Here is a 22,722-nt window from a genome sequence, read left to right on the forward strand (position 1 = left end):
TTCATCTAGGATTGACTGGTTTGATCTCCTTGCTGACCACGGGACTCTCAAGAGTCTTTTCCAACACCACAATTCAAAGTATTGATTCTTCACTGCTCAGCCTTCTTTATGGTCCAACTCTCACATCTGTACATGATTATTGGAAAGACCATAGCTCTGAACTATTCAGACATTTGTTGGCAAAGTGATGTGTCTGCTTTTTAATATGCTATCCAGGTTTGTCATAGCTTTTCTTCCAAGGTGCAAGAATCTTTTAACTTGAAGGCTGCAGTCACCATCCACAGTGATTTTGAGCCCAAGAAAAGAAAATTTGTCACTGCTTCCACTGTTTCCCCATCTATTTCCCATGAGGTGATGGGGCCGGATGCCATGATCTTAGTTTTTTGAATGTTGACTTTTAAGCAGCTGTTTCACTCTCCTCTTTCACCCTCATCAAGAAGCTCTTTAGTTCCTCTTCTCTTTCTGCCATTAGAGTGGTATCATATGTGTATCTAAGGTTGTTGATATTTCTCCCGGCAATCTTGATTTCAGTTTGTGAGTTATCCAGCCCAGCATTTTGCATGATGTACTCATCACAGAGAGCTTCCCAGGTGGCGTTAGTGGTAAAGAATCTGCCTGCTAATGCAGGAGACATAGAAGATGCCAGTTCAATCCTTGGGTTGGGAAGATTCCTTGGAGGAGGGTATGGCAACCCACTCCAGTATTCGTCCCTGGAGAATCCCATGGACAGAGGAGCCTGGTGGGCTACAGTCCCTAGGGATGCAAAGAGCTGGACATGACTGAAGTGATTTGGCACACATGTACTCTGCATAGAAGTTAAATAAGCATAGTGACAACATACAGACTCGACATACTCCTTTCCCAATTTTGAACCAGTCCATTGTTCCATGTCCAGTTCTAACTGTTGCTTCTTGTCCTGCATTTTCCTTTCCCTTCTCCAGGGGATCTTCCCAACCCAGGGATCAAAGCCAGGTCTCCCACATTGCACAGGTTTGTCAGAAGACAGGTAAGTTGTTCTAGGAAAACGCTGCTTACTCTCTAACTACCACTGCACACTTCATAACCTATTAATTAGCACTTAATTTTCCCTTTGCTTAGGGAATAATGATTCCTTCACCTAATACAACAAAGGGCTACCTTAACAATCAATTTTTTGTTTAATTAGCTAATGATCCATAGACAATATCCATCCCCCCATGAGTGCCTTACAGATTCCATCAGAACATAATAACCACTACAATTTTTCAAGCTCTGCTAGATAGTTAACTTTAATGCTAACATAAATGCAAGACAGTCACCCCTATTAATTGAGGAACAATAAAGCTTTGAACATTTTTGACCTTTGGTATGAAAATTTCAATCATAACTGTTTTAAACTTGCATAATAAGTGATTAGGATGTGATTTAAAATATTTAACATGAAATAGCAAAAGTGAAGGTTAAAGTCATTCAGTTGTGTCCAACTCTTTGGGACCCATGGACTGGAATTCTCCAGGCCAGAATACTGGAGTGGGTAGCCTATCCCTTCTCCAGGGCATCTTCCCAACCCAGGGATGGAATGAACCCAGGTCTCCAGCATTGCAGGAGGATTCTTTATCAGCTGAGTCACAAGGGAAGCCCAAGAATACTTGAGTGGGTAGCCTATCCCTTCACCAGCAGATCTTACCAACCCAGGAATCGAATAGGAGTCTCCTGCATTGTAGGTGGATTTTTTACCAACTGTGCTATCAGGGAACTAATACCTATCAATGAAAGTGAAAGTCACTCAGTTGTGTCTGACTCTTTGCAACTCCATGGACTATACAGTCCATGGAATTCTCCAGGACAGAATACTGGAGTGGGTAGCCTTTCCCTTCTCCAGGGGATCTTCCCAACCCAGGGATCAAACCCAGGTCTCCCACATTGCAGGCAGATTCTTTACCTATCAAGTAGATGTTAAAGATGCAAAGCACAAACAATAGAAACTAAAGTCTCATCTTTATATTCTTTAAATTTCTAGAGAGACATTTGGAGCCATGTAATCATTTTCCCTCAGTAAAGGAAGTAATTCCAAAAGGTGATAGTTGACCTCTAAATTATGTCTAAACATTGACTATGGTTTTCAAAAGCAGACTCTAATCTGGAGATAAAACTTACTATCAAGATTTTTTTCTCTTTATATTTATGGATTAGAGCATGCAGCAGTATTAAGTATTAGTTTATTTTTTTACTGAATTATATAAATTCATAATGGAATGGATTAAAAAGGTATTTTCTCTATCTTTGGATAGAATGTACATTTACAAAAGACAACCCTTTTCTAGTTTCTGAGCCTAAAAACAAGTTCTATCTCATTCAAATAAACATTTTAAGTGGACATTTACAAAATCTGGATTGTGATTCTGAGGATAATGGAAAATAAAATTCTCGACATTCTAGGTGATAAAAATGAATTTATATTATGCAATCACATATAACTTGTAGTTGTATGCATATTACCATATATTAATTAATTTCATACACAGTGACAGAATGTCAAAGAAGCAAATAATACACAGTGAAGAAAATGAAGCCAAAGTACTTTTCAGGATTGATAAAGGTACAAAAGATATTACTGTTCAAATTTTCTAATTATAATTATTTAACAAAAAATACAATAAACTTGCAAAAAATGTTGGTCAAAATAATTTAGATAAGTGAAATAGCAAAATAACTGTTGAGGAAGTTAAAGAATTCACACCAAACCCTTAGACATAAAATTCTGAAAAGACAAGAAAATAGAAATTTTGATTAGGTGATCTGACCAAATAATTCCCAAATTTTATTTGTGGTTTATGGTTATCCAGTGAAAGGTTCAAAGAAATCATCCATTTGACAAAAATTAATGGGACAGCCTAAGATTTAATGCTCATTATATAAGTAAAAGCAGAAGAAAACAAACCAGGTTTGGTTAAAATCAGATATGAAGTAATCAAATAAAATGAAAACGAGGCAACTTAGCAATTGCATATACGGAAATTCTAAGGAGTAAAATTTTTAAGTAGTGAGTGGAGAGATGCAGGCATAAACCCATCAGCAATAATGTGTTCCTCTGATCTTGGTGATATTCACTTTTAAGTGATGCTATAACTATTATAACAATCCTGCATTTATGACAGCATTCATCTACTCAGTCCCTGAAGACCGTGAACTTAAAAGTAGTGTTTTCCTTTTTTTTTTTTTTTGCAATTACTAATGACATATTTAGTTTTATAGGCACTAGTCACAGATCGAATCTTTTTTATGTCTCACTGTGGTGTGTAATTTTTTTTTAATAACTGTATGCTTAAAATAATTAGTACTGCTGGATATAATCACTAATTTCCTAAAACTGCAAAAGGCAACTTAATATTTCTGCATAGCAGCTGTAATACACAATATTGCACAGAACTAAATTATTACAAACAGTGCCAGCAGTTTTCTATACACAGTACTTAAGATAATTATAAAAAATCATCTTCATTACTGCTTGCTAGCATTTTTTTAACAGTTTAATTTGGATAGGTTACAAAATACATTCAAATCACACAGATATAATTACTGTAAACCCAAGAAGCTATAAAATGTTCCCAACCAAATCCCTTTGACCCTGTTAATGTCTGTTCCTTGTTAATCTAAGGCAAACATTGTTTGTAGTGTGCATTTGTTATAGAATATAAAAAAAAAGGGGGGGGGAGGAAATCCCTAAACAGTTGTTATTGATTCCAGCATTTACCGACCGAGAGTTAAGTGCTGTTTGCAAAACAGAACAGATGCAGATGCTGACAAAAAGGTAAACAATTGTTGCATGGCTTCCTGCCAGATTCTGAACCGATATATTAAACTCCAAGTGAAGCACATTTCCCCTATGGATTGCACTTATTGCCACTTCATTTCCTATGTGCTCTGACTCTCTATTGCCGTGCCTGGCACTAAGCTATTTCCAGTTCTTTGCTGACCCCTGAGGCCTGGTGCTACCACACACAGCCATTAGAGAAGGGAATTGCATGTGTCTGACACGGCCTGAAACCAATTATTTGATATTTTCTTCAGAATGATGCCCAACTCTGTTGGGAATGAGCAATCATGAAATAATTTACCTCCTGATTTAATTTTTTCCTGCACAAATTAGTTGTAGACTGAGCTGGCTATACACAGATGCTTGTGACATAGCTCTGTCTTATCAAGATGATACTTGAAATGAAGCAGGGGGATCTGAATTGAATAGGTTGGGGAATCCTGTTTTAAAGAGGCATTGACAAGTTTATCAGATATACTGATCACATGTACTCTCTGTTGATTGAAAATGACAGAACCTTAAAGAACTATCAGGATAGCAGGAGAAAAAAAAAACCACAAGGATGCAAACCTTATCAGTGTATTTAATGTTTTTAAACCTCCTTCTGATCTCTGGTTTCCTTTTCATGTCTCAGAAAACTTGGTACATGATTAAAATTTAACAAAAACTAAAAAACAAACTCACATTGGTGTGTAACTGAGTGATCGTCACCAAATTTAGTATTTAGTAATACTGTTTTTAAACATAATCATAAATGTCAAGAAAGTATGCATTTTTTGTAACTCAAATCCCTATGAGTGCCTTTCATAGAAATAAAAAGGATTTATATTTTGTTGTGTATATGTCACAGAAACAACACAAAACATGAGATTATTACTTATCAATAAACATAGAGCTTGTATAAATTTGCATATGCTTAATCTAAATAATGGGATATTAAAGCCAACTGCTCAAGCTCTATAAAGACAATACAAGTCTCTTTAGAGGGATTCAGTGAACATAAAGCCTCAACAAAATCTGTGCAGTAATATCTTGTCTATAAAGTTGAACAAGGATTTTTCTCATTTTAACATACAGAGTCCACATTAGATCTTAGCTATTAAATCTTATAGGGGCTATAATTGCTACATCTTCCCACTTCTCTTTAGGGACCCATATACCAATAACCATGAACTTTATGACTTTTGTAACCTTAACTAACAAAAATTATAAGAAAAATATCCATTTAAAAGAACATGCTCTTCAAATAGCTGAAGGATTAATATTTTACTGTGCTACCATAAGAACATTAACAATGATGATAAACAATTTTAGTACAGTTTGGAAAAAAGATATAGGAAGACACTATAAAACAATGCCACAACATAACTTTCTCTCACAATGATCATCATAAAATTTGGAGGCTATTTCTCTTCTTTTCAGGATAGATAATTTCGCAAACCTGGTTGTCTACACCAACAAGTACTACAATGATTAATACTGTGTACTTTTTGCTAATAGGAATGCTAACACTGAATTTTAAATTTAAGATAATTTCTACTTTGGAGGACAAACATTGCCAGATATTCTAAAATCAATTCAGCATGACCATGTCATAGAAATTTAAATTATCAAAACTTCAAATTATTTAGATTTTCATATATCACTGGCATCATAATTCCAAGGGCCTTTTCAGATTCTTATTTCTCTCTACCACTTTATCTGCTAACTTGGTACTTCCTACAACTGTATTACAGAAGAGATTAAACTAGTAATAATGTAAGCAACACGTTCCTAAGTGATAGACAAGGGTTTTCTGTTTTTACTCAGTGTTGAAAAGAAACCGCAAAAACAAATATTGATAGTTTTTGCTTTAGACTGAAGCAATCGAGTGAACATCATGGTAATTTTCAGATCTCCGTTTAAATAGCCCAACCATCAAAGTGCTTATGGATATTCTGATAAAACTAAAAGCAAACTGAAAATATATGTATTAAACAAAGGAACAAATATTTGATTTTAAGAATGACAGAGGCAAAAGCCTTTCTGATTGGAAATCCATTGTAACTTTTAAATATTTTACTCAAAGCTAAGGATAATTTTCTCCTTTCCACATGTGAGGGAGGGATTGGTCTGACTCTCAAAGCTACAGCAGTTTCTCCTGTATACATCCCAGTGCAGACAGATCTGTCCATACTCAGAAAACGCCAATTTAGACAGAGAATTTTAAAAGTCCCAGGTGTAGAAGACTCAGATTTCCCCTCAGTTAAATATCAACAGAGATGGAGATGTTAAGCTACTTTGAGGCAGAAGATATTTGACTTCATACATGTGACACTGATGGTCACAGGTTTTCATGCCTACATACAAATAACGATGCTGAACACGTTATAACGTAACGTCTATCTGCCAAGTTGATTTTCCCAACGAAGAATGTTGAGGTGTCGGAACATCTGTTACAGTTTTCAGTCTTGTGTTAGAAAGAGTACATCTTTAAAGGGATCTTACCAATGTCTCTTGACTTACTAAACATTTCTTCTTGAAAGTTTATGAAAAAAAATGTTTGCTATTAATAACTGGTTAATAGTATGGTAACCAGAAGGCACATATTACATTTTCTGAGAACCTGAGAAAAAAATATGTTAGTTAAACAACATTCAAGGTTATACTAGTCCACTGGAAATATCTGTATGTTAAACAAGAATTCAGGGATTCATGACCTATAAAACTATAAACCTGTAAACATTTTTACCTAAAACAGCAGAGCTCAGCATTCACATTTATCATTGTGTTTATATATTAAGACATAGAATGACATAAATAATGTCAGCGGGGGAAAGCAGAAAAGTTTTAGACAAGGCATATTAGTTACGTATCAACTCACTTTCTATAGAACTTGAATTTCTAGCCTGCAACCACCTCCATCTGTATTACTTATCCACATTTTTTGCTCAGTATAGAAGAGCTGCAAAATAAATGTTTGCTTTTAGAATAATCTTATTCTAAACTTTTTTCCAATAATTTGCTTACAGTTATTTTCACTCTTTTCTTAATATGTCACATATTTTTAACTAGATAATTTCTTTTTCCAAGTTAAAAAAAATAAGAGTTTTAAAAATCTCAGGATTTCAATCTCTTCCTAATTTTGAAAACTGTTATTGAACAGTTAATAAGGGACATAAATCTCAAGCTGACCTATGACCCCTCATGTATGGTAGTTTAATCGCTAAGCTGTGTCCGACTCTTGAAATACCACGGCCTGCTGCCTGCCAGGCTCCTCTGTCCGTGGGATTTCCCAGGCAAGAATACTGGAGTGGACTGCCATTTGCTTCTCCAGGGGACCTTCCCCACCAAGGGTTGAACCCACATCTGCTGCACTGCAGGCAGATTCTTTACCACTGAGCCACCAGGGAAGCCTTCATGAGAAATTACCAAGTCATTTTTATCTACCATCCTTAGTAACTGAATGTCTTACAGAACATGCCTAATAAAATATTCTTTCTACCTTTAGGAAGAACACATGAGAGGAAGTCGATAATTGCTAATTGTTGCTACATGGAAGCAAAAATATTACCAAAACTAAACAGCATCCACTTTCTCTCCAGAATATACTTTCCATTTTTGTTGCTTTAATGTCTTTAAAACAAAATTCAGAAGTCTCTGAAGATTTAATGTGAAATAATGGGGTCAGAAAGCTAGTCACATATTTAGCAGAAAAACATTTTAGGTAAATAAAGATACGTGTACATATGCAAAAATATCATGTACCTACCCAAGCACATAACAAACATCCTCCCCTTATGCACATACACATAGTCATTTTTCTCATAGTTTTAAATCAAATAAATAATTTTTACAGATGATAAAACCTTTAGTAGGAAGAATTTTAAAACACCACCTCCTTAGGGGAAAAATTCTAGTGTTCAAATAACACTAGAATGATGAATTCCATTTGTTCATTTTCTTATCAAGTGGTGCTAGTGATAAAGAACTCGCCTGCTGATGTAGGAGACATAAGAGATACGGGTTTGACCCCTGGGTTGGGAAGATTCACCTGGAGGAGGGCATGGCAACCCACTCCAGTATTCTTGCCTGGAGAATCCCATGGACAGAGGAGCCTGGTGGGCTACAGTCCGTAGGGTCACTCAGAGTCGGACACGACTGAAGTGATTTAGCACGCACACATGCATTTTTAACGAGGTACGGAGGTATAGTGGGAAGATACTCCTAACCTTAGTTTCATCTCCACCTTGATTTGCTAACCAGCGAAAACGCTGTAATTTTTTTCCCACCAATGAAACAAGATCTGGAGTTGCTGCACTGCTTAATTTCATATTGGTGATGGAGCAAAGAGAGGCTTAAAAAAAAAAAACAACAACCAAAGGTGGAAGCATCTTGCACACATACTGCTAATCTTTAGGTTTATTATTAATTATGACAAAAAGGATCTTAAACCTGGCAGCAATTGCTTCAACTATTTCAGTAACAGTTACTTTTAGCCTAACTCTGGTAAAACCTTAAAGGTAAGTAGATTACCTAATTCTCTAGAAACGAGAGACTCTTCCACATATTTTTTATATTAAGTAAAAAACTAACATTATTATTTTCCTTTTCATATGTTAATATATAGAAGTCTTGGATTTTTTTTCCCCTTTCTAAATCTTTCCAGAGCAGAAAATGCAGTGATGTAGCTTTGCACTCTGTTAGTATAATAGTTGCTTTCAAAATTGAAGTTTCTTTAAATGTATATGCAAAGAATCAATATGTGTGTTACAACTGCAGTAAGTCCAACATAAAAATAAGGATCTGTGGCTCATGGGAATTACTCTTCAAATTATAAAATGGTTTCTGATCTTGCAAGTGAATTCATTCAGAAAGAGATAGTATTTAAGAGAATAGTTTTGGTCATAATTCAGCAATGTATTTGAATTACAGTCGAGATACATCCCAGCAGTGGGCCTTTGAGAAAGGCTTATCCAACCTCAGCTTCTGTAACTATAAGGTAGGGATAATATTCAAATTTTCAGACATGTTATAAGAATCAAATGGTGTATCAATATATAAAGTGCTTGGCAAGGTGCACAGCAAATTAAAAGGATCTAAAAAAAGAGCACCTATTATGTACCTGACTTTATATATTTATAAATACATAACAAAGAAAATTTGGGGGGCCTCCAAAATCACTGCAGATGATGACTGCAGCCATGAAATTAAAAGACACTTGCTCTTTGGAAGAAAAAGCTATGACCAACCTAGACAGCATATGAAAAAGCAGAGAAATTACTTTGCCAACAAAGGTCCATCTAGTCAAAGCTATAGTTTTTCCAGTAGTCATGTATGGATGTGAGAGCTGGACTATAAAGAAAGCTGAGTGCTGAACAATTGATGCTTTTGAACTGTGGTGTTGGAGAAGACTCTTGAGAGTCCCTTGGACTGCAAGGAGATCCAACCAGTCCATCCTAAAGGAGATCAGTCCTGGGTGTTCATTGGAAGGACTGATACAGAAGCTGCAACTCTAATACTTTGGCCACCTGATGCAAAGAACTGACTCATTTGAAAAGACACTGATGCTGGGAAAGATTGAAGGCAGGAGGAAAGGGGGGCGACAGAGGATGAGATGGTTGGATGGCATCACTGACTCAATGGACATGAGTTTGAGTAAGCTCTGGGACTGATGATGGACAGGGAAGCCTGGCGTGCTGCAGTCCATGGAGTCGCAAAGAGTCAGACACGACTGAGCGACTGAACTGAACTGAACAAGGAAAAATGAAGATGATCAATGAGAAAATATTAACAAAAATTAATGGTGAAATCATGTTCTGAGTAGTATCCTTTGCAAAGTATATACTTTATTTAAGTTTTTAGTGTAAAATGGAGCCTAGGCCATTTGTGCTTTACTAAAACTCAAGAATCGGAATGGCTGGGAATGACTTTTAACACAGAGAACACTTTCTTAAATGGCATAAAAAATTTGTCCTCTTGTACAAAGGATGAAATAAAACTAAATGGCTCTAGCTCTCACCCTCACCTTGATGGATCACCCTGTATACTTTTACTGCAGAGAGGCAGACGGTACAGAAAGGAGTTAGGTTGAGTGGAAAATATCCTCCTGGCTCATAAAAAGGGAAGACAAGCCCACTATCTCTACTGATGGCATGGATGCATGAGCACATTCTAGAAGTCTCAAGAAAGCTCTGAACATGCCATGTAACTGAACTGGTAGGAGGGATGGCTTTAGGATCAATTATGCCAAGACTCAAATCACTTTTGACTTGCTTCACATGCTGAAAAAAAATACTAAAATTATTTACACAAGTTCAATTTGTGTACAACTGTTTCATTATTATATAGCTTGTCAAATTCTTATTCACAGACTCTTAATATCAATCACGCTTCCATGCTTTACAGGCCTAATTCTGAGGCTTTTTGTACTTACAGAGGGGTTTGTATGGATACAGAGACACTTTTTTAGAAAAAGTATTTAGTCCATGTGTACTGTATACAACATTGCAGAAACAAGCTGGTTCTTCCCCAGGAAAAAACACAGTCACTATTAAATCTCTGCTTTAAATACATGCCAGAGAAAAGGCATATCAATTTCTTTTCAATCAACAATATAGAATAATATCGTATTTCCATTTCTTGCCTGTGATCTTAATTTTCAATGATCTGATTGAAAAAGCTACAATGACCAAAAAATTGAAATGAAAAATAAAACAAAACAGGAACAGTTGGTTGTGGGATCAAAGGGGAAGCCCCAAAAAAGAATTTCTAGGAATAGCTTCAGATGTCAGCTGGAAGGAGGGACTCTACTTCCTGTTTTTGCTTAATCACAGACTCCCCTCTTCACCCTCCTAACCTCGTCAAAAATGCAATTGCAGGAAGTGAGAAGTTTCCACACTGTTATCTTCAAGTTTCACTGGGGGAGAAAAGTCACACAGATAAAAATCTAAAGGATGTTTTCGTATTTGTGATGGAGGCACACAAAGTCACACACTCAGCCAGTTAATACAGCTGTCCAGTCAGTCAGTAGAGAAAATAATGATGACAGTTTCCAATGACAACCTGTAGGTATAAAATCTGGTCGCGGAATAATTTGCAAGTCACAAAGTCAGATAAGTTTAAAGTTAAAGCTTAGATACACTATCTAATACAACCCTTTCCTTTTATCGGTTATCAACAGAATGATATGAAGAGGTAAAACGACTTATCTAAGGTTGCATAAACAAGGGGGTGAGAGCTTCAGGCAAGCACACTTGACTCTGATAACTGTACTTTTCACCTTTTGAGAGCAAGTACTTATAAACAAAGAATGTACCAGTATTTCATTAAAGACTAGCAAGTATGATAAAACAGTGGGTAAAAAACAAAGCTAATCAACGATATCATTTATTAGTATTTTCAAAAATGTTACAACAAAAACCCCTGAAATTGTATTATTATTTTAAAGGAACTTGTGATAACTGAATAAAGATACAACTTTCTCTTAAGAATTTTTTTTTCCCCAGTACTGTTTTGTATTATTTGAAATTGCAGCATCTACTAATGTGGGGTTAGAAAACAACAAGCATAGTTGACATCAGAGAGCTAATGGAGATCTTCCCCTCCGTCTCATGAACACAACAGGGTCAAGAGATGTGGTATCTTTCTAGGAGACTTGGTCTCTTCTGCAACAATACCATAGAGATGCTTCTTTTGTACACACTTTGCATACTGGCCTCAGTATACTTTAAATTTCCTTGAGAGCATCACTCAGCCAATCAGAGATACTTGAGGAGTAGGAGAGAAATTAGGGTGGTTTTGACTGACCTACTTTCCAGTTGTGATCTGTGCCTTCATAGTCAAAATTCTACCTTTATCTTGACTTGAGGGTCTTCTTTACTCTAAAGGATCTTTTCATCCCTAGAGGGATTCTGTTTCCCCTACTCCCCAATCTTCCTGAAACAAAATATAAAGGAATTGAGAAACGGGACGGGTAGAGGCCACTAAGTTTCAACCTCTCATCCACTGCAGATCTTTAGAAACCTTCAGAACACTCAAAGGCGTGTATCATATACTCTTAAGTCTTTCCCTTTCAAGCTAACAATCACCTTAAGGAAAATTCAATGTAAGATAGACAGGGGATCGTGACATTTATACTATGATTGAAGTTTTCTAACTATATTCTTACATATTAAAACACAGTGAATTTATCTAACTAAACTTACTACACATAAACAATCCTCTCTTTTTCAAGCACTGAGAAAAGAGGCAATATCTTTTCTTAAATCCAAAGAAAATACAATTTTAAAAGCAATTTAATGATTTAATCACTTATTTTCTAGGGACTTCCCTGGTGTTCCAATGGTTAAGATTCTGTGCTTTCAGTGCAGGGGGTATGGATTTGATCCCTGGCCTAGGAACTAAGATCCCACACGCTGTGCAGCATAGTCAAAAAGTAAAACAAAAATGAATAAGTAAAATAAAATCCCAATTAAAAAAAGAGTGTCTGCAAAAATAATACTCTTTTTTTTTCCTAAGATAGATTACCAAACCACTAAGAGTCTGTGATGTTTACATTATGACATTATTTCATCATTTTCTTCAAATAACAAAACATAAAAATAGACCCATAGACCAATAGAACAGAATTGAGAACCCAGAAATAAACTCTTGCATATATGGTCAACCAGTATTTGACAAGGGAACCAAGAATACTCATTGGGTAAAGGATTAAATAAATGGTGTTGGGAAAAGTAGATAAAACATGCAAAAGAATGAAACTGTACCTTATCTTGCAACACATACAAAAATCAACTCAAAGTGGATTAAACTGAAACCTAAGACCTGGAACCGTAAAACTCCTAGATAATGAAAAAGTTCCCTAATGTTGGTCTGGGCAATGATTTTTTGGATATAATACCAAAAGCAAAAATTAATAAGTGGTACTACATCAAACTGGAAAGCTTATGCACAGCAAAAGGAACTATCCACCAAAAAAAAAAAAAAAAAAAAAAAATCTTTGATAGGGAGAAATACTTGCAAACCATATACTTAGTAAGAAATTAATATCCAAAATACTTAAAGAACTCATACAACTCCATAACAACAACAACAAAAATCCGATTAAACCGTGGGAAGAGGACCAGAAGACACATTTTTCCAAAGAAGACATACAGATGGCCAACAGGTACATGAAAAGATGCTCAAGATCACTCGTCATCAGAGAAATCCAAACCAAAACCACAATGATATATCATCTTACACTTTGCTATCATGAAAAAGGCAATAGATAACAAGCATTGGTGATGATGTAGAGAAAAGGGAACCCATGTGCACCGTTGGTAGGCACATAAATTGGTATTACAGACACTGTAGCAAATGGTGATGTTCCACAAAAAAAATGAAAAATAGAAAAACCATCAGCAATCCTACTTCTGGATATATATCTAATGGCAATGAAAACAAGATATCAAAGAGCTAGCTGCACTTCCACGTTTACTGCAGCGTTAATCACAATAGCCAAAATAAGGTAACATCCTGAGGGTCCATTTATGAATGAATGTGCTTAGCTGCTCAGTCGTGTCCAACTCTTTGTGACCCCATGAACCGGAGCCTGCCGGGATCCTCTGTCCATAGAATTCTCCGGCAAGAATATTAGACTGGGTTGCCATTTCCTACTCCATATGAATGAATGGATAAAGAATATGTGAGATTGAGAGACATAAAATGGAATACTATTCAGTCATGAGAAAGAAGAAAATCCTGCAATTTGCAACAACACGGATGGACCTTGGAGGCATTACGCTAAGTGAAATAAGTTAGATGGTCAAAGAAAGACAGATAAATATGATAACACTTATAATGTGAAATCTAAAAAATACTAAACTCAAAGAAACAGAGTATTAAGGTGGTTACCAGGGGATGGTGGATGGAGAAGATATTGGTCAAAGGGTACAAACTTCCAGTTAGAAGATTTGTGATTTCTGGGGGTCTAATGTAGAGCATTGCAATTATAGAAATTATAATGTATTATATACTTGAAAACTGATAAGAAAGTAAATCTTAAATGTTCTCACCATACCAAAGTAATGGTAATTATGTAACATGACTGTGGCAATCGTTTTGAAATATGAAGGGTACAAATCAACACACTGTACATCTTAAAATTACAAAATGCTGTATGTCAATTATATCTCAATAGAGCTGGGGAAGAAAAGACTAGTGTATATACAAGGTCTGCTTAAGTTATCTCTTTGAATGAGAAGAGTGTGGGATAGTTTAGAGGAAAGTAAAACAATGACAACACTAAAGTAGATCTGAGCTTACAGAGCATTCAAACAGTGTTCTTAATGGAATGAGCTATATCTGTCCTGTTCTTTTAGGTAATAGAGCATAATGATAGAGTCAGGACACCCCAGTCAGACAGGCTGTCCTGGCTTCACGTTGTAACCTTGACCAGATTTACTTAATATCTCTATGTCTTACTTTTCTCACTATATAATAGAGATAAATAATGTGACCTACCTTGCTGGGTGGTTAGAATGAAATAACACATTGCAATGTCTGACCCGATAAATGTGGAGCTATTGTTACTTAAGAGAATGTTTAGGGTTTCAGGCAAAATATCAAAGACTTGGTGAATAAACACATAGACATATACAAAAGATAATATATAACCCATTCAAGCTGATCTAGATTCTATTTACATAGGACTATAAATTATTATAAATTATTTATAAATATTAATAAATTATTATTTTGCTAGTCTCAAACTGTATTTCTTTAATAAACAAAAACTTGGTCATTGGGCTAAATATTATTGGAAAATATGACTGCTCTCTGTTACAGCCTTAGCAGCAGTTAACTCATTTAGATTTCTTCCCTTTATCATGTCTAGCTTAGAAACCCTCAATATGGTAGCTGCTAAATGCCTTGCCTATGGCAGGTGCTCAACAAGGCTGAACTGAACTGATTTTTAGGCAGCCCACTTGAACAGCGCCATTTGAAATTTCTTTTACAAAGACAAAACATTTAATTTTACACTTTAAAGCCCAATACCATGATGGTAAAGAACATGTGTCTTGAAGACATAAAGACCTACATGTGAATCCTGACTTGGGGCAAAGGACCAAAAGCAAGTTAATCTTTCTAAACTTCTCTCTTTGTTTATGAAATTGGGATATTAAGGAAAGGGATGTGCTTATTACAGTGTTTGGCACAAGGAAAATATTCACTTAACAAGTGATTTATACCAAAGTTCAGATAAAGCAGCTTGAGAAAGTTCAGTGCGTTTGGACTTTTGGAAAGGGCTTCAAATTTTGGTGTTAAAGCCAACACACATAGTTCTCTCTTATGAATGGAAAACACTTCATTACCAGCCCTAAAGACTCCATAGCAACTTACACATATTTTTAATGATATAGGTCTTTTCTTCTGTTATAAACTAAACTTTATTTAGCACATATAAAACTTTCATATTGAAAGCACAAGTAACCAGAAATTTTCTGAGAGAACATAAAAATTATAAAATAAGTGTACTTGTGAAAATACATTTAAAATTTATGTAATAATTAAAATGAAGATCTATTTACTTTGAGTAAAACTGCAATGTTCCTAAATGAACTGAGTTTGTATTCTGCTGTGACCTCAACTTGGATGATGCATCTCTACTCTGTGATGTGATGGTTTCCCAAAGAAAATAAATATTCTAAGAGAAAACATTAAATTATTGGAAAATTCACACATCATGTTCATATAATATATTCATATATCAGAGCAATTTGGTATCCTGGTATCTTATTAATGAAGGTAGGTAAAATACAGTGAGCTATGGAAATTTTATGATATGATTATAAATTAAAAAACAAGTCACCAAATGATAATTCTTAAATAATTATGAATAAAAATACAGTTTAGGAATCTATTTAGAATTATATCTCAGCATTCTATGTAAAAGCTTGAGTAATCATAATTTTCAAAATAATCATATTTTCAACCTTAATTTTTCTTCACTGGTAAGAAACTAAAATGACAAGGAAAATGTATTATAACAGATTCTTCTTTATCTTTTGATTAAAATTAAGAATCTTCAAACCCTCTTTCACTGTATATATTCTTACAGGAACAACATCAGAGGAACTTTTAAAATCAGCTATAGCTAATGCTAGCTTCCACAACCAATTATAATATAGAATTTTATAATTAGCATTTCATAGTAGGTCTATATTGGCATCGGCTGACTAAAATGTCAGAATTTTAAACTTCCAATTTTAATTAGTGAAAATGTCAAAAAATGTTCAACCATTCTCTTTCCTTAATGCTTCAGCCTTGGAAGATACAATGAGTTAAATGTTTCATCCAGTAATTTATGTGATTAGAAAACTGAACGTTTTACTGGTAATATTTCTGACTTACATTCCAAAATCTTCAACAATTTAATGACAGGAAAGAAACCATTTCTATTACTACATACTTATAGAAAAAGAAAAGCGTAAAAGAAATGTGAAGTGGAAAATTTTACAACATTTATTTTCTGATTTATTTTCAAGTTTGCAATTAAGTTTAACCAAATAGAAAAGTTAGGAAATTGAAGATTTTAAAAGGTTTAAGTTAAACCAAACAGAAATGTAAAAAAGTCACTAACCCAAAGCATGCACTGTTCCTCTATGCCTGCTGGAGCTCTTGCTTGTTTTAACCACACGGGCAGCACTTTCTTTGAACTGCAGCTCACAAAAATTTTCAAGAAATTTTGCCATTTCTTCTGTAACAGTATCCAGGTAAGTTTCTTGAATGAATTTCACTGTTGAGGATGGAGCTAAAATATCATGTAGTGTGTTAAAATCCTCTTTTATCATTGAGTATAACTTAAGCATTGTACCTTGGTATGTATCAGCCATTATGTCTAAATTTGATTCTCTGCTAAAAGAAGGAAAACAGTTCTGCAGAAGTTTGGTCAGCAGTTTATTCTGTATGCTTTGGTACTTGCTTGTAACTTCTGATTCTGGATAAAGAAATAAGAGTTGCTGTATGCACTGATTTTTCAACAGAATTTTTTGCTGTGAATTGTTTATTTCATTGTGGCTTTGTAATTTGTTCACTAAGAAGCGTCGAAGATGTAATCTTATATCATCCCATACAGACTTTACATCCATTGAGGAATGATCTTCAACAGAATGAAGAGAAGCCCTAGAGAGGAAATGGAAAGATGCTCCACTTACAGTGGATGGGAATGAAACACTGCTCTGGCAGGAGAGGTCCCAAAGTAAATTCAATACCATCTCTTCTTGATTTTGTTCATTCTTCAACAAATCTTGCTAATAAAAGTAAATCATAATGTTAGAAATGTGATTTTAAGAGTAGAAGGAGAAAATGATTTCTACAGATACATAGAATTTCATAATTCATTTCAATTCAAGAATCAATACTATGATTTAAAAAAAATTTTTTTTTTTGCCTTTGAAATTTAATCAGTTTGGACATTTTAGAATATTAGCTTTGTGGTCTGTTAAGTTTTGTAAAGCCCAGATGATGAGCGAATTTTTCAATCAGATTTCTAGACACACAGTTTTTTCTTCATTATTATCCATTCCTGATATAACCTGAGCTGTATGGAAGCATTAGCGTAAAAATTCTAAATAAAAATCTATAGTAAAATATCAACTAAAATGTACCCCTAAGACAAAATAAATTCAAGATGACACCCCTAATTAATACCTAGTAGATAATTTTCATGCCTGAATGAGTATACTTATTATTATAAAACCCCAAATGAACATAGAGAATGGAGACCTTTAAACAAAGTATTATGCCTAGGGCTTACTAATAGCTGCCATCCTGAGAAATATAGTTTAATACATTTGAAGATTTTAACTTTCATTTAAATTTCTTTTTGAGTCACATTAAGAAAGATTTTACTTTGGAAATTAGACTGAGAATTTTTCAGTTCTCTCCAAAGAAATAACTAACTCAAAATGAGAAAAAAACACTCTCAGAATTGTTCTTCAAAAGATATGAAAAATTTTTTTTACACTTTCTGCGTTAACTGACAGAAACAATTGTAGGTGTAATTAAGAATAGAAAAGGGACAAAAAAATTACTTTCTTTTTGGACTTTGAATTAAATACACACATTCTCTTTACATGCTACTCTCCTAATGTCCATTTCAGGTCGTATGGACATTAGCTTATATTCTCTAAGTAGCAACAAGCTGCTTTTTATCTTTTTTTTTTTAAATGGAAGCAAGGTCCAAGCAGTCTAAAATCAGTCCAGCTTTGAAATCTCTTATTGACAAAGGTAACACAGGTATTTGTGACTCAGAATCATGAACAACTCTGAGACAAATTCTAGGGCACCCTCTCAGTGATTCTAAGCACTGTGATGTCTGATTTGATGTTCTATCTGTAATAAATAATAATACTTAATATCCATATAGCAGTCTACTATATAAAAAGTACTTTTCTCTAGAGTCTCTGACTTATTCATAAGGAAAACTCTGTGATGCAGATACTTAAGACCCCAATTTACAGAGAAGGACACTAGAGTGCAGCACGTTTAAGTTACTTTCCAAATGTCACATGCAATAAAGCACGGGACCAAGAATGGATGCCTGGTTTCATTCTCCTCATCCACGTTCTTTCCATCTACACTCTGGAGAACCAAAAAGTAAACTGACTTTTCTGAAGCTCCACTTTCTCTCTTTCTTCTATTTAGTTCTTTTTGATACTTTCTGGAAAACAAATGTCCTTAGACAAGAGTCCAGAACACCAGCATTATGGTAAATTCTGTAGAGAAAAACTGGTCTTATTAGTGCCTCAAACGTGGGTTTCTTTAAATCAGTCAATAACTGTAAATACTTGATCAAGCAAACATTTAAGGAATAATAGATTACAGAGGTTTAAAACATGTGTTAGGTATTGATTGCTTAAATTTTGAAAATGACTTTATATAACTGCCATAATGAGAACCTCTGTTCCTTGTTTAAATAGTTAGATAATTAATAAATAAAAACATTCTATGGGAAAAAAAATTGAGGTATGAAAAAATACTGTCAAGATTGACACTTTCCGCATGTAAAAATTTGATAAGGTCGTTTTAATCTGGATCTGTTTTAATAATGTGGTTCTGTTCTCAAAATAACATGATCAATTATGTTACAAAAAAAAAAAAAAGAAAAACCTAGGTCTGGAAGGGGCCTACCAGTCTAATGAATTTGAGCAAAACTAAGGCGGCCTTTGCCCTGCAGTGAATAGAGAATGACTTATGTGTGACAGATTAAAAGATAATTAAAAGCTTTTGCTTTTAATTAAATGAGAAAGCATTATTACATCAATATTAATGAAATTCACTACACATGGCTCTTAATAGAAATTAAAGGAATAACTATATCCATATTTATTCTTCAAGGCTCCACCTTCAAGAGATAATGGGTGAGAGGATTTTCTTAAAAGAATAAGCCTTCAGGGCACATAATCTTCCTTTCTCTTCCTTTTATTACTCTGGAAACATTAAAGAGACATCTGCAATAATAATAACAGCCAAAAATTATTTTCATCGGATTCTGTCATCCTAAGCCATCTACAACCTCAAGATATTTTCCACATCTGCCCGAGTCAAGGTTTGATGTTTAGACAAAAACAGTGCCATTTTTTTCGCCCCTAAATTAAATTAAAACCATAGCTACAGAAATCCTGCTTTCTAACAACTGTGCTATTTCCCTAGGAAACTGATTTTGCAAGCTTGTTGCCTTTGTAGATATAAGTAAAATAAAATAAGTATTCTTCTTGAAGGCTATAAAAACCTGTCTAACATAGAGCATGGTCAGTATCCAAGAGTGACCAATGTAATAATATTCCATCAATTAACAGCGGTCTTGTAGAAATTGCTGCCTTGATTGAAAAGAATTAGATATGCCTGCAGGTTGGGAATGAATGGAGTGGTGGACAAGGCTCCTTAACAGACACAATCAATGCTGATCTTATTGTGCTTAATAATGAGCCCAGGAAAATGAGTAGTTGTGAAGGGACGCAAAATGTAATAAATACCAAATTTTCTGATGGACAATTGTGGTACATTTCAATACATTTTGTGATGCTGATATGGCAAATATCATACCACAAGTCACCCAGGAATTATAATGCTTAATGCCCACTTACATAAACTTCATTTTATGATAAAAGTCACAGTAGAAAATAAAAACACATAGCTCACTGGATTCCACTGCAGATAGAGAAGTAAAACAAAACACAAACCCTAGATATGACAGGCGAATATGGTCAGTGAAATAAATATTTATATATGGAAACTGGATGAAATGTATTCCAGGTTCACCCACCCCACTCCACCATTAAAACAAAGATTATATATATTTTTACCAGTATTTTGAGAAATTTTATCAGATCTCCATGGGGAATGGACGGTGACTTGGATGAATTATAATTATAATTATTTAGCCATTCAAAGCAGTCAGTCATCGTTTGCAGCTGTACATCTGGACACTGTTTGTTAACTTCAGACTGTATTTCTTTAATGCAACGTTCTATGCTATAAAAAAGAAAAGAAAAAAATTATTTTGGTAGGAAGTAGATAATGGAGCTGTCACATAATATCATAGGGTCCTAAAATGTTTATATGCAGTACCTGGTGACACACAATTTACAAAATTATAAAACATCCATATGATAGTAACAGGAAATAGAAACAGGAAAACTATATATTTTCATTCATAATTGAAAACTGGAAGTTCAAATTTTCTGGCAGTTTAAATGCAACAGAGGAAACACATCTAGCTACTAAAAGATTATTAGAAATTCATCTGTGTTAAATAAAAATTCAAGCATATTTGCAATGAAATAATGATCCTCTTGGTAGGCAACGGATGGAAGACAGAGATAAAATACTCCTGATGACCGAAATCAGAAACATATATTATCTACTAATATATGAATGACTAAATTATGTAAAACCTCAATCAACCCAAATTAAGAAATCATAAAACAGTTACAAAGAAGTTACAGTTTTAAAAGTTATAAAAGATATATGCTGTATATACAGTTACTACGGCTAAATACCTTTTCCTGCCATTAAATTCTACTCCCCCCGCCAAAAAAAACAAAAAACCCAAAATATACTAAAGACTGCATGTTAAGAAAATAAGACTGGAAGAAAATGAAACAAAAGGTTAAAAACAATCATCTTTGAGTGATGAAAATTTGGTGTTTTTAATTTTACTTTTCTGTATTTTCTAAAATTTTTGAAGGCGTAAGATGAAACTCTTCGTTTTAAGTAAACACATAAACGAAGAGAGAAAACATGCCCAATTGCATCTACCAACACACACGTTTTAAAAATTCCATTAGAAGTATCTTCAGCTCTGGAACTAAAAAGATGTAATATGTTATTTTAATTTTCACTTACAAATCTGCATTAATTATTATAAATCTTTGTGATGACCTTAAGCACAATGTCATCTGTGGAGCCACATGGATATGACATATTACTACCACCTGATGGCAGCATATCTAAACTGCAAGAAAGCTTATAAACAGGAAAGTTATTTTGAAGCTGAATCCCTTCACCTCAGTTATGCATTTGCCTCTTAATAGTATAAAGAAACATCTGTTACCAAAAAGGTTGCTACTGTTTTGAAAATATCCTTGCTGTTCATTATCAACATGTGATAAAAACAGGTAGGTTTTGGAAACCAAGCTCTGATAATTAAAATCGATATCATATGAAATTCTTTTCTTCAAAATGTATAAGGTATTGCTTGCATATAAAACATAAACTGTAAATTTCTAAGGAAAGCTTTTCAGGAGACTTCTGAGCATGAGTGAATTCAAACCGAATTACTTTGAAACAAACACATTCTGAGAATCAAAGAGCCTTTTCATGAAAACAAAGAACTTACAAGAAAAACAATAGCTCCTTAGGCCACAGGCCATTCAGTTTTCTGATGAGACAGGCTTATTCAGGAATACCAGTTCTAAGTCTGGCACAAGACTGGCATATATCTTCTCCATTTACGTATGCACTTCTATGAACCGAGAAACACGATGCCCTAAGCTCACACCTTGACTCCAGGGACTGGATATCAAAGGTTTTTATTAGAGCATCCTCCTGTGTCTCATTCAGTGAGACCTAACAGACTGCAGCAACGTGAACCAGACAGGCTCAGCTGCTAGTCTACCTAAATCTATTTCAATCAAGACTCAGCTTTTAGGCTAATCTCTAACATCTGAATCTGGGTAGAGGCCAATAACAACAACTTATAAATAGAGTAAAGCCTTCAGAGAGCTAGATATTTCAGTAATTTGTTCAAACACTGATATAGGGATTGAGCAGTTGCATTTCAGAGGACCTCCCTCACTGATACAAACTGAAGACAGTTGAGCTGGCTTTTAAAATCATTTGTCACAAATTTTAAGGTGATAGAATTCATCGCTACCTGATTTTGTTTTTAGTTAGCTGTATATAACGTGTCATTCTGCCATTCACCACTGTCTATACATCCTGCTGAAGTCTTGAGATTTATTGCCTAATTATTATACAAATGAGTATTTTCAAAATTTAAGATGAATGTCAGTTTGTAATGTAACTTGGGATTTTTTTCTTCTTTAATGTCAATAATAATTTAAAAATTAATATTCAACATCTAAAAGGTAACATTTAACATATATGTGCAGTAATATTGCTGATAGAGATGGTAATCTTGGGTGGGATGAGGTCTATATATCAATAGACTTAAATGATGCAAGATCTTCATCTAGTTTTTCAGAAATAACATGACACTTGTCTTTATTTTGGTTTAAGCTGGTTTTAGAGAAGGCAGAGGAACCAGAGATCAAATTGCCAACATCCGCTGGATCATCGAGAAAGCAAGAGAATTCCAGAAAAAACATCTATTTCTGCTTTATTGACTATGCCCAAAGCCTTGGACTGTATGGATCACCACAAACTGTGGAAAATTT

General features: G+C 34.4%; 1 protein-coding gene across 8 annotated transcripts in view; it reads right to left on the bottom strand.

Annotated features, from left to right (window-relative positions):
- The window catches only part of KIAA0825 (KIAA0825 ortholog), a 416,740-nt gene that overhangs the window by 310,121 nt on the left and 83,897 nt on the right, over positions 1-22,722 (bottom strand). For all 8 annotated transcript variants that reach the window (XM_043913608.1, XM_043913607.1, XM_043913604.1 and 5 more), the window contains exons 4-5: positions 20,128-20,296; positions 16,401-17,070 (exon numbers count right to left, since the gene is read on the bottom strand). In XM_043913608.1, the coding sequence (XP_043769543.1) occupies positions 16,401-17,070; positions 20,128-20,296 (839 nt within the window). The remainder of the gene's footprint in view (positions 1-16,400; positions 17,071-20,127; positions 20,297-22,722) is intronic.

This window comes from Cervus elaphus, chromosome 9 (genome assembly GCF_910594005.1).
Source record: "Cervus elaphus chromosome 9, mCerEla1.1, whole genome shotgun sequence".
Taxonomy (NCBI): domain Eukaryota; kingdom Metazoa; phylum Chordata; class Mammalia; order Artiodactyla; family Cervidae; genus Cervus; species Cervus elaphus.